The sequence below is a fragment of the Oryzias melastigma genome, linkage group LG4 (genome assembly GCF_002922805.2).
Source record: "Oryzias melastigma strain HK-1 linkage group LG4, ASM292280v2, whole genome shotgun sequence".
Lineage (NCBI taxonomy): Eukaryota > Metazoa > Chordata > Actinopteri > Beloniformes > Adrianichthyidae > Oryzias > Oryzias melastigma.
The window spans coordinates 5,951,104-5,964,687 of NC_050515.1; the positions used below are offsets into that span (position 1 = coordinate 5,951,104).

The 13,584-nt window shown below is 38.2% G+C and overlaps 1 protein-coding gene and 1 long non-coding RNA gene across 17 annotated transcripts in view; one reads left to right on the forward strand and one right to left on the reverse strand.

Moving 5' to 3' along the window:
• Positions 1-13,584, forward strand: part of elavl4 (ELAV like neuron-specific RNA binding protein 4) — a 110,953-nt gene that overhangs the window by 33,148 nt on the left and 64,221 nt on the right. For all 13 annotated transcript variants that reach the window (XM_024278680.2, XM_024278674.2, XM_024278681.2 and 10 more), the window contains exon 2: positions 7,306-7,392. In XM_024278680.2, the coding sequence (XP_024134448.1) occupies positions 7,306-7,392 (87 nt within the window). The remainder of the gene's footprint in view (positions 1-7,305; positions 7,393-13,584) is intronic.
• The window catches only part of LOC112150396, a 162,902-nt gene continuing 150,385 nt past the window's right edge, over positions 1,068-13,584 (reverse strand). For all 4 annotated transcript variants that reach the window (XR_004947715.1, XR_004947716.1, XR_004947714.1 and 1 more), the window contains one exon: positions 1,068-1,336. This is a non-coding gene — a long non-coding RNA (uncharacterized LOC112150396). The remainder of the gene's footprint in view (positions 1,337-13,584) is intronic.

Sequence of the window (13,584 nt, forward strand, 5' to 3'; positions counted from 1 at the left end):
AAATAGCCTATAATTCCTTAGTAAACTAAATTAGTCAAAAATGTTAGCCTGTTGCTAAAATGGAAGCTAAAATCTAAATTAACCTATAAAAACCCCAGTAGATAAGAAATTAGCCAAAGATGTTAGCATGTTGCTAAAATACTTGCAAAACTCCAGATTTACAAAAAAAAACCTCAGTAGATGCCAAATTAGCCAAAAATGCTAGCAAATTGCTTAAATACTAGCTAAACGGCAAAATAGCATTATAATTCCTCAGTAAAATAAATTAATCAAAATTGTTAGCATGTTGCTAAAATAGAAGCTAAAGTCTAAATTAACATAAAAAAACTGTAGTTTATAGCAAATTGGTAAAAAAAATGTTAGCATGTTGTTAAAATATTAAGTAAACTCCAAATCTTTTGAAAACTACTATAAAATAAAAAACATAGCCCATGAATGTATTTATATATAAAAAAAAAAAATTGAAATTTGAAGACGTTCTCAGTCATTTCTTATGGGGCATATTTTGCTCAATATTTCAAAAACTATTAAGTTTATAAATACCAAAAGTACAAGCAGTAATGTCATGAACGAGCTGAACATTTTAATACCAAGATTATTGAAATCTCTGAAAATGTGATTGAGCAGTCATTTAATTTAACTGATTCACTCCTTTTGGTATCTACCATTGACTGTATATGGGAACTGGACTAAAAAAAAATCAAGTTTTAAAGAATGTGGAAAACTGCTAAACACTGACTGGAATAGAATAATTCCGTCTGTTAGAAGCTTGTTTATCATTCACAGATGTAAACCAGGGATTTGACATTAAAAGTCTACAAAGAAGTTATCATCAAACTGACTCTGTATATTACAGATCTTTAGGTGGTATAGATCCAATTTGGAAGATCTCTTTGAAACAGGCCCCGCCCTGTACCCTCCTGACCTTTGACCCGGAGAGCATGGATTACCCCCATGCTGCGTGGGAGCGTGTGGGATATTTGCATCGATCGTCCTGAAAGCCTGAGAAATCACAAAAGAGGAAGAAGAAAAAGAAAAAAGTCAAGTCAAAGTTAAATGAAAAATTGCTTACATGCACGTCTCACACGGTCTGGAACATTTATTATTCTGAGTCACACAGAGAGAGAAGAGGAGGAGGAGGATGGAAGAGGAGAGGAATCCATTTGGTAAAGTAGATGCAGATCGATGAGACTGGAGGCAGGCGGGCCGGAGTGCATCAGAGGAGCGGTGTGTGCGCTTGTCAGGAAATATCTGTGATGCGTCCGTGTGTCTACTTGCGTGCGCAAGGCGTCCCGGATTACTTTTCCTGATTGATCCCGCCCAGCATCCGTCTGACCTGCAGGACGTTTCGGAGCGCGGCAGCAGTTGGTGGAGGTGAAGAGAAGGCCACAGGGAGACGGCCGGGAAGAAACGGAGAGGAGAGGAAAACAAAAATCAATGTGCAGAGAGCATTACACGCAACTGTCTGGCCGACAAGCCCAGATAGTAAAGTCGTACTAATCTCTTTGTACCTCGCTTTGATGGAACCTGAAGCTCAGTGTCAGAAGTATATGAATAATCTGTAATGTTTTTTTGGTAAAAGTGACCACAGGATGGAAAATTCGGACACACTGGCTCCATTTTGTAGCTGCGAGCCGATGTGTCTTTTGGTGTTGTTATCCTGCAGCAAACCGTCCACTCCGCAGTCTCCATCCATCCTGGCCAAGTCAGGGTAAATTGATTGTTTAAGCTGTCTAAGTAAAGGAGGAGGGCCAGCAATAACACAAGCTCCAGTTTATTCAGTGAGAAGGATGAACGGGCCGGAAAAGGAAAACTTCTTGATGCTGAAGGTGACATGCAGCTGGGAGTAAACGGAGATAACCTCCGACGGGTAGGGATGGAACGATTCGACTTTTAAAGTCACAAATTTGATTTTTTCAGATTGTTTTTCTTCTCAACACAAACCGTTTTCCTACTGGTCTGCAACCTTCAACACTTTAGGCGCCACAACGTCTGAAATCACGCTTTAGAAAAATGGTTTACACTAATATTTAAATGTTGCTATTATAACTATGAATGAAATATGGATTTTTTTTATAAATAAAACATAAACATAAAAGAAAATAGCCTTTTTTTCAAAATATAAGACTGTTTATAACTTTTAACTGAGATTCACATGAAGTCCTTTCAAAATAAAACACATCCTTTACCACGTGTCAATTCAGAAAATGTAGTAAGAAAAAAAAAATACGTATTTGACCTTTTGTGGTGAAATTCATAAATCCAAATAACTACAATAAATTCAGATCTGGTTAAGTGACCCTTAATGTGTTTTTCTAACTATATGGTGCATTTAAAATCCTTGTATTTGTTCAAAAATATTAATTCTGGTTGTGCGTACTGATCTGTCTGTTTCAGTCCGATCATTATCATGGTCAGGAGCCTCGCAGAGTGATCGACTACTTTCCTTTTCCTTCCTTTACTACTCACTTTTTACTTTACAGCTACTTGTAATAAAAAAAAACTTTTTTTTTTTCCCAGAGAGCCACAGTGGAGGGTTAAAAAAGCCACCTCTGGCTCCGGAGTCCCAGTTTGCAGACCCTTTGTACTAACGATTCAATACAAATAAACAATAATACATAATATTGAAATGATCACAAATACTTTCATACTCGGTTCATGTTGGGCTCCCTGTGTGATGGACCGCTCCGCGCCCACCCCCAACCGCGGCGCGCACTCGGTGCAATGACCGTTCACACGCAGACAGAAAGCAAGAGAAAGTTCATAAAAAAAGAGCACGGCTTCCAGGAAGGAGTCAGAAGGAAAACAGTCGTGAAGCTGCGTCGTCTCCCATGACTGATGTCACGGTAGATTGGTCAAAGTTGCAGGAAAGTTGCGATGAAAATGTAAAGTTGCAAGGTGAGCAACAAAAATCTGCTTTGCTTGAATTTGCGTTAATAGTTGCGATCGCAACATCACAAAATCCTGGAGGGACGAACTTGTGTGACACTTTTAAATCCGAAGGAGCGAGCGGCGAGAATTTCCCAAGAGGGAGGAGCAGATGAAGAGCATTCAGCATGTCCAATACGTACACACAGGTGCACACGCACACACACTCACAAACGCTCTCACTGTAAGCCTGCATGGAAAAATGTCATCAGCTCTACATTTCTAAATATAGGCACAGGCCTTGACAAACCGATTTCTTAAATTTCTCCCTCGATGAACGATGTTGACGAGTTTTTTTAATTTACCGATTCATCCTTACTGATGGTGATGAACTCGTCATTCATCCTCATTCCTTTGAGCGTCGTCCGTAAACGTTGATCCCTTCCCGTGCCGTGGGAGGACAGAGCTCATCCTGTTTTGACTGCAGTGCCCAGATCCCGCTGGCTCCAAGCCCAAGGAGACATGAAGCACTTTTGTGGCATCAAATATTAATGGAGTTATAGAGTGTATTGATTATATAATAACTTTTCCCAGCATCTGAGAGCCGACTGAAATGTATTCCCTGAATAATTGAAAATGTATCCATGAACGGTTTTTCATCTCAATGGTTGCTCAGTGTAATTGCGCCGCTCCCTTATTTCAGTATTATTCTAGATTTTATCTGAAGACACACGTGTGTGTGTTTGTGTATTTGTGTGATAAACGCAAGGACTGAATGGTTGAGCAGTGAACTTGAAGCTCGGCAAATAGTTTCAGATTTGAGATGAAGAAATGAGATGACTGTGAGATTGCTGCGTTGGATGTTGACATGGAGCCGCATGCACATCTGCTTGCTGCATTTTTTGAGCATTTGTTTACGCTGCTAAATCGCCGCACCGCCTGCTTGTCGTGGCTCGCCATTCCACTCTGCACAAGCATTAAGTGACATTTCTACAAACTGGGTGAAAGACTATTTCAGTGTTTCACCTGTGACTAACACTTCCTTTTTTTCAGGTTACCTTTTCAATGTTACTTTTAACAAATAGGACACGTTTTTTTCTACATATGTAGCTGTGAATGCAAGTTTTAGAATTATTACTCCTCCTATTTGTCCCACTTAGATCAGCATCCTCCCTAGTGCTTACTCCCTTTGATTCTCACCGTACTAAAGCAAAAGGTGGCTCAACTGATATTTCTATGCGATCATCTCAGAATCTGGAGATTGGCCTTCACCTGTCAGCGAGAAGCGCATGTATCTCTTTTTTTCTCTCTGCCTTGACCTCTCCGCCCCTCTGCATCTCCTTCCTCCCTTTCAAGCTGACAGTTCACTCTCATTTAGGCCTCCATTATGCATTCCTGCCTTAGTTTACAAGACACATTGACAAGAGAACATGTACAGACTCTGTCTTTTCTCTCCCGTCTCTGCATCTCCCTTCCTTTGAACAATTGGAAGTGTCTCCCCCATTATTCAGCCCCTGCCTTCCATTCCTCCTCGCTCCTGCTCCTCATCTCTCTGAAGGAGTAAATGAAGGTGGAGGTCATCCCTCCTCTCGTCCTAACCTCCTGCTAAATTGGCTGTTGTAGCATCCGGAGATAGCTGCGGGCGTTTAAGCCTCCTGCTCTGGAGAGCCGGTCGGAGAACAGACTTCCTGCTCATTTGTGGCGTTTCTGTCTCTTCAACCGGAGGCCAAGTTTACCCACAGAGAGCAAGGAGGGAAGTCCTCATTATGAACCCCGGCAAGGTCACCGCAGTCACCAAATCAATCTGCCTGCTTCAAAACAAACGCAGGTTTCTTGATTAGGCTAAGAGGGCCACAAAAGCAATCATTTGGAAATCGTCACGTCGCGTTTCCAGTGATAGAAAGTCTGTGACGAGCATTCTGATCATTTTTAGATCTAATTTCAATTTCTTTTAATTATTATTTTATTAATTTTTTTTGCCAAAATTAAGAAAAAAAACTTTTTTAGGACTTAGTTTCTGCAGAGCGGCATTTAAGATTCAGTTCTGAGTCGTCACCTCTACCTGAGAGTTCTCTGTTTACTCGTCATCCTTCACACCACCAACCTAAACAAAAAGATTGAGCAATGATGGTGTTATCCATCGTGCAGTTTTGAGCCGATGCAGATGAGGAAGACGTACATGGATCTATAGTCTATAAGTGGATGTGTTACGCCCCCTAATGGTAAACCTGGCTCAGGTCTACGGGGAAAAATTTAAAAGGGAGCAATAACAAAAACTGGACACCAATGAGAATAAAAGGAACACAGTTTATTTAATAAAATAAATCCTGTGTCTTGAAATGAGAGAAAAAAATAAAAAATAAAATCTAATAATTAGAGCGCTGGTCCAAACAAAAAGACAAACCAAAAGGAATTGGAACCTTGACCTAAAATGTCGACATGTCGGCCGCCCGAGTCAGCAGCTCCCACTAAGAGCTGCCTAACCAAAACTACCTAAAGAAAACAAATAAACAAAGCCCGCAAATCAAGACTACCAACCACAGCAAACCCATCAGTCTAACACTGCTGAGGACAAAGAGGAAGAAAGAGTCCTCAACCGACGTTCACGCTCTTCCCTGGAAAAGCACCGGAACCAGGTTATGGTTAGGGGTTACGGTTAGAAATCTTTTAGTATAAGCATGTTCAGTTTATGGCTATAGTCTCAACAATTCTGCTTCCGGCTAATGAAGAGTTTAATGTTGTGTTTGGGCGTCATCTTGCCTGCAACCAGGTCTCTCGCCCATTTTCAGGCTCTGCTTACCAATCCTGCAGCCATTGAACGCCGTTGAAAGTTAAACCTGGTTGAACTTTGACCAATTAGGGATTTGGTAGTGATACATGGTTGACGTCACTTGCAATTTGCAGAAGTGCCAACCATTTGAAAATTGATCATGGAGGAGAAATCAATAGTTTCTGTAATTCCAGGACACAAAGTCTTTCATATCTTGGAATAGAACTTTGAAAGAAACAGTCTGGAGCAAGATTCACAAGATTTGCCCCAATTTGACATTTCACACCAAGCCTCTTCCATGGTTGACATGTAACAGATAATGCTCGGCAAAGTGTGCATTATCAGAAATTAACAGACTGATAGTTTCAGATAATTCCCACTACGAAGGGCATTATCCCACCGATACCATGATATAAGCGGGAAAAGAAATAAACATAAAATGGATTTTTAGTACTTTATTCTTATTCGATATTGATTACTTGACTATTTGATAAATACATTATCACTATAACGTGACGCTGAGCCGGCACCAACCTCAATAGCAAAGAAAAGCGCTATATATGCTGATCGTGTCGTGTTCGTGATCGTGAAGTTAAACAGAGAATCAGTTCAGGGAGAAAGTTCACCTCTTACCACATATTTTTGTCCAGAAGATGAAGCAAAAATGTGTTTTAAAGAAACCAGCACAGTCATATAGAACATCTGGGCTATGTGACCGAAACTTTTTTCTTAGGTGTGCATTATAGTTCACACCCAGCAGCCAATCAGAATTAAGGATTCACCCAAACCAAGGTATAAATAAAAGATAATGCCCAGCAAAGTGTGAATTATCAGAAATTAATGAGCAACATGAAAGCCCGATAAATCCAATAATGCACACTTCGAAGGGCATTATCCTGCTTAAACCATGGTCGCTTACAAAATGAATAAATATTAAATTGACTTTTAGTACATTATTCTTGTTATTTTTTCGGTTTAGATCGATTTTTCACAAAAAAGTGGACTATTTGTCATGATAAAACGACAATGTGCTGCTCAACCGACCTCGACTGCAACGGCAAATTAAAAAAATGATATATGCTAGACATCAAAATGTGTTAAATAAAGCATCGGTTCAGGGATAAAGTTCACCAAGTTTGTTTTTAAGAAGCCAGCGTAGGGATATAGAACATTTTTCGTTTTTACGTGTGCATTATCACTGCGCATTATCACTCTTTAATCCACACCGAGCAGCCAATCAGTATCAAAGTTTACCTGGACCGTGGTATAAACGTTAGTAAACAGTATAAAAGAAGTGAGTAGAAGCCCCTCCCTGCTTGTCCAGTGTGAACACCATATGCTGGTGTGAACATAACTTTAGAATACATCACAAATAGGCTCTTTATCAAACTTTATATTTTCGTCTGCTCCTGATTCACAACGACATGAGTAAAAAACTGGGTAGAAATCCTATTTTAAGCCCCATCACCACAAGACAGAATTTTCCTCGTAGTGGAAGATCTCCTGAGCCACCTTCTCTGTTTTTCTGCTGGTGACTACAAAGGTCTATGTTTTTTCTAGCTGGTTCCATTTCACCCCCCAATCTCATCCCCACCACAACCCTTAACCTGAGTGTGTAATGTTGACGGGGGCTATGCACCCCTCCCTCCCTGTGCTCCGCTCTGTAGGGGTCGACAGAGACACAGTGGCGTCAGGCAGAGCTCCCACAGCTCCAGGGCTGGGCAGAGAAGGGATTGCTGACACAGCCAAAGATGGTAAGGAGTCTACCGCTGCCAAACGGACCGCCCCACCCATCTGACACACCACCCACCACCTGAAATGTCCTGAGATTGTACTGTGTTTCACATAAATGTGGCTGCTACAGACTGAGCCCAGATTGATGAATAGATGGGATTGGCAACAGAGGGATTAGGATTACAGGATAGGAGACATGAGAAAAACTGCAGCTGACTTAACTTAAATACATTAAAGGTACTTAGCAGATATTTTGGCACCCATATGTGTGGATTTGTGTCTCTTTACACATTTATGTTCTTACATTTCAGTTTGCAGTTAGTGTTGGAGACATTTTAACACAATACTACTCTAATTTTAACTTTATTTTCAAGTGCTCAAGTTCTCCTGGACATGATATATTTGAGCCAATTTTATATATAATAGATGTTTTTTAAAGCATTTTTTTACCTTCGTTAACAAACCTCAAATCTAATCACTTCATTATATCTACACTGTAAAAAGTTAAACATTGGATCAATTGAGAAAAACATGTAAGAATATTAGTTTTGATCAAATTTCTTTTTTAAATTGAGTAAATTATCAATTAAAACATAAATATGAACTAAATATATAGCATTACATGTGATATGCTAGTATAATTGCTATAAGCTGAATTTGGTGCTGAATATGCTTATACTAATAGTTGAAGATGCTGAAATTGATAGCTGAAAATGCTAACAGCCAGTTAAAATATTAGCTAATAATTAGCTAAGTGCCAAATTAGCCTAAAAAACTAAAAGAAAAAAGGTTAGCCAAAACAACTAGCTTGTAGCAGAAAAATAGCTAAACTCAAAAAAACCCTAAAAAAAGACTAAATTAGCCAAAACAGCTAGAATGTAGCTATAAGCTAAACACCAAAATAGCCTAAAAAAATCGTAGTAATTGTCAAAATAATCTGAAAAAGCTAGCAGAATGCCAAATTTTTAAACTTAAAAAGAGCAACTTTTTTACTTAATTATGAACAGTAAAAACGGGCAGGGATAATACTCCAGAATAAATCAACTTAAACCTTATCAAATTTCAGTATTTTACTCTCCATAAAAATATATTTTATAAATTAGAAATGCGCCCGAGATAACATCGGGCCATTAACAACAATAAAATAAAATGATCTGGAAGGATGGATCCAGCGAAAGACTCAATATAATGTTGACAAAGGTAGTTAATTGATTTGTTAAACTTGTAAGCAGTTTATTAATATGGTTTTTGTAGACAATGGTCTCACTTTAGATGTTAATGAATCTTATTGTGCTAATAAATGTCTTACTAACACCCCATAAACACATCCATAATGTTCGTTGATGTGTTAATAAAGCTTGTTAAGGAATCTTTGTAAAGTGTTACAGAATATTCTACATAGGTACAATAAAACAAGGCTTACTCCAGGCATGTCCAAAGTCCGGCCCATGGACCACGTGTGGCAAATTTCAAACAGCTCATTGGCTCCTTTCATAAAAATCAATAATTAAGCAGTCACAAGTGCTTTGAAAAAAACGTCTTGATTTTGGCCGGCTAAATTACGTTTTCATATTGAAGAGACACTAACTACAACATGCTAACTTGGAATAAACTATGCAAAAAATGAACACATTTGGGTTCAAAAGTATTCATTAAAGAGTTTATTGAAGGTGTATTCAGAATGGACACGTTTGGTTCACTTAAAGTGAACCAGAGTTTGTCTCTCCCGATAATATGGACCAAATTTTCAGTCTGAATACACTGAAGCGAACCATGGTCTAGAACCAGGAACCGCTCCTGGATCCATCTTTTGAGGTGGTCTCAGTTCCTTTCCAATCCGAGTGAGCTCCAGTTCAGTCGTTCTGAGTTTCCTCAGTCTGAATAGGCTCCATGCTTGGAGTGGAACAACTGGACCAAAATGGCCACCGTAGGTGGGTATTATGGGATGTAAACAGTAGTAGTTCGAGACAGAAACACAGACTCATTAAAACAACTTTTGACGTGATACACATTGCTTCTCACACTGTTTTTCTAACAATCTATAGCGTCTTAGTCGTCGTCTCCTCAGTAACCGCCTTGCAGCGTTAATTGATCATCGAAAATTTGAACAAGTGAACTATCTATAAGTGATTGTAAAACGTAGGACTTGCATTGTTCTTTCTCTCATTGCTTTGCTCTGCCCAATGACTGAAGAGATCCTTAGTCACATGGTTTTATTAACAGACAAAATTAAGCGGATTCGCTCTAATTTGGTGCAGAATTCAATTGTAGGAAATTGTTTATTAAATATAATTCTATTTTTTGGATTTCATTTGAGATTATTTTTGACCTTTTCCGTAGATAACTTTCAGCCAAATGTAAGTGGATTTATACTCCAACACCAGTCGAGTTATAACTCTCGAGAGTAAGTGCCAAAGAGGGCCGTGTGCTGCCGGCAGTCCTCAGCACCGCGCTCCGCAGTCGGGGAGCGGGGCCAGCCAGACTAAAATGAAGTGGACCGCTGAGCAGAGCGAACGCTGGTGGGCAGGAACGAGGAGAAGAATATAATTTGCTACTGGGACTCGGCAGGTCCGCGTTAATTAGAGGCAGCCATTTTGTTGTAAAAACTCCTCAGAATACGTCCCATGGAGTTGAAAGTCTCCCTAACAGAATGGAGCCCAGCAGGGAATGTAAACAGATTTAATAAGGCCCGCTCTAATCAACTTTCTGATGGCTACAGTAGATGCTCCTCTCCCATCCCTCCTCTCCTCTCTGGGCTCTTGTCTTTTCGGTCTGTCTCCGTTTCTCTGTTGTGGTGTGGTGGTGAGTGAGCAGGGAAGGATACTGTCAAAAGAACAATTTGCATGCAGCTCTCATCTTGAGAGCTTTTAGACATCTCCCTGTCTCTTTGTTTTCAGCTGTGGGCTTGAGCCATTGTTCTCTCTGTATGTCTGAGAGTGTAATCTTCTATCACTTCAGATGCCACAGAAGCGTGCGCTCGCTCGTGTTTTCGTAAACCATCGACATTTTTTGGGGGAGTTTCTTCAATATTTATAAGGAGGAAAAGAAAACTTGAAGGATTTAAGGGTCATTGTACAAACAGGAAAAGTGTCTTTTCTGATCATGTTTGATGTTTTTATGAGCTGCCAAAGATAATCACAGTAGAGATGAAGACGGGCACCTCTCAGAAATGTTTCCCCAATAATCTGCTTTAAAACATGAATCCAGTTTGTTCTAGTTTAACCCTTTAAGACTGTAGCTCCAGTGTTTGTGTTCTTTGATTTCCTGTGATTGTGTGAATGCTTAGTAAGCATTTGCATTATAGGGATTCTCCTGCTCATTTCTGTATATTCTTTGGCACATCAGGGATTTCAGCAATCTTGGTATCAAAACGTTCATCTCGTTCAGGACATTACCGCTTGTATTTTTGGTATCCATATGTTACGGCTGTGGCCGTATTTTGGTTGGGGCGTAACACCATAAACTTTATAGATTTTGAAATATTAACAAAATATGCCACATAGAAAATAATTGAATCATTGAATTCAAAATTTCAAGTAGATTAGCAACAAGCCTTTAAATATACTCATGGGCTTTGTTTTTTATAGTATTTTTTTTTGTTTTGTTTTTTAAATTGGAGTTTGGCTAATATTTAGCAACAGGCTAACATTTTTGAATAATTTCATTTGACAATTTTATGCAACTTAGTTAAGCTAGCATTTAAAGAAATATGCTATCTAATGTGCTATCTAATAGTGTTATTTAGGCTAATTTGGAGTTTAGCCAATATTTCAGCTACATGCCAACATTTTTGGCTAATTATTATCTACTAGGGTTTTTTATTAGGCATATTTAGAGTTTAGCTATAACATTTTAGCAACATGCTAACATTTTTGGCTAATTATTATCTACGAGGGTTTTTTATTGGGCATATTTAGAGTTTAGCTATAAAATTTAAGCAACATGCTAACGTTTTTGGCTAATTTGTTATCTACTGAGGTTTTAAATAGCCTAATTTGGAGTTTAACTTTTAATTTTAGCAGCAGGCTAATGCTTTTGGCTAATTTAATATCTACTGGGGTTTTTGGCTAATTTAGAGTTTAACTTTTATTTTAGCAGTACGCTAACATTTTTGACAAATTTTTTTTTATTGAGGATTTTTAGGCTATTTTGGAATTTAACTAGTAGCCTATTTTAGCAACATGCTAACATTTTTTGGCTAATTTGTTATCTACTGAGGTTTTTTAGGCTATTTTAAAGGTTAGCTCTTATTTTAGCATCATGCTAACGTTTTTGACTAACTTTATCTAATGACGTTTATTTAGAGTTTATGTTTTAGTAGCAGGCTAATGTTTTTGACTAATTTAGTTTACCGTGGAATTTTAGCCTATTTTGGAGTTCAGCAACGAGCTAGCTTTTTTGGCTAATTAGGCATCTAATAATGTTTTTTGGGCTAATTTGGAGTTTAGTTTATATTTAAGCAACACACTAAATATTTTTGCTCAATAGGCATTCATTATGATTTTTACTCAGTATTAATACACATTTATTAAGAAATTTAGGTCAACTTCAGCGCTCTTTCGTAGTTCTTTTGCTAAATTTCCAGTCGTTTAGCAAATGTGACATTCTGCAAATATCTTTTGCAGTTTCAACAAATACCTTCAGCAATTAATGTGAACACCTTCAGCAAAAAGCATTCACACTAACATCATAGCAGGTACTGCAACTTTTTAATTGTTAACGCGATCAGTGTACTTCTAGTAGATTCTGAAGGAGAATTGCAGTGGACAGGCATCTGCTGGAGTTACATTGATTGCATTAATGGTTGAAGAGTTACGATATGTTAGAGATTTTGTGTGTAAGTGTCACCTGCGATCCCTCAGGTGTTAAAGGGTTAACTAATAATGATTTGTTTAATGATTTAACTGCCTACTTTCCTCATGTTGTTTTCTTTCTGGTTTAAATACTGGAGGAGGAAATCTGGAGTTGTTTGTCTGTTGCTTCTCCTTTATCGTCACACGTAGGTGGATTGAAAAAAACAAGTGGATTAAAGCCAGGAAGGACATACTGTAAAGGTCTAAATCTGTATTGAACACTATTTTTGGACTAACGAGGAAATGTTTTAATTCTGCTTTGAGCTATATTATTAGAAGCTCGGCCTTGTCTTTTGAAAATCCAGAAATAGAGTGGAGCAGAACTTGTTCCTCCACAGCCAGCACAGCTTTAGAGTGCAGCCTTTTTGCCTGTACTTAAGAATAGTTAAAAATAGACTGAAAGCTGAATGGTTGAAAACGCAAAAAGGAAAGATCTGAGCAACAAAAAAAAAAATATTGAATAAGATACAGTCAGTTTAAAGATCGTTGGTATGGAGAGAAAATAGACTCACCCCGATTTGTGCGTGCATAGTTTTTCATTTGTAACAAAATAAAAAAATGCTATTTACACACCCACAACTTAAAATTACAACAACTTAAAACTAACAACACACACAAATCTTTAAAAATTACGCACAAATTGCTTGTTACTCAAATAAAATCATTTTTATGCACAAATCTGATGCAAGACTCTTTCAACGTCTCTAAGATTTGTGTGTAAATGATGCATTTAAATGATGCTAGAATGCTGGGTCATCAGAGTTTTCTTCTCAGTCACTTTGAACTTAGATTGTGAAAATTATCTGGTGAAAAATTGACATTTTTTCCGAACAGATATGCCTCAATAATTAATATAAAAAAGTCAAAGAATGCATTTTTCAAGCTACGCACAAATCCAAAGTTACACAAAAATCAAGAAATTACGCACTAATCAAGAACTGCAGACGCACAAATACAAAGTTGCGCACAAACAAGAATTACACAAGCACAAATCTAGTTACACAAAAACAACACACAAATCAAAGATTTTGCATGCAGAAACCCAAAGGTATGCACAATTCAAGAACTGCCGATGCACAAATACAAAGTTGCTCACAAACAAGAATTACACATTTACAAATCAGAGTTACGCACAATCAAAAATTACACAAGCACAAATCCAAAGTTACAGAAAAACTACGCACAAATCAAAGATTTTGCATGCAGAAGTCCAGCGTTATGCACAAATCCAAAGTTACACACGATCAACAATTACACAAGCACAAATCCAAAGCTATGCGAAATACAGAAATTGAGCAAAAATCAAATGTTTTGCTCGGACCAATCCAAAGTCATCCACAAATCAAGAATGACACACAC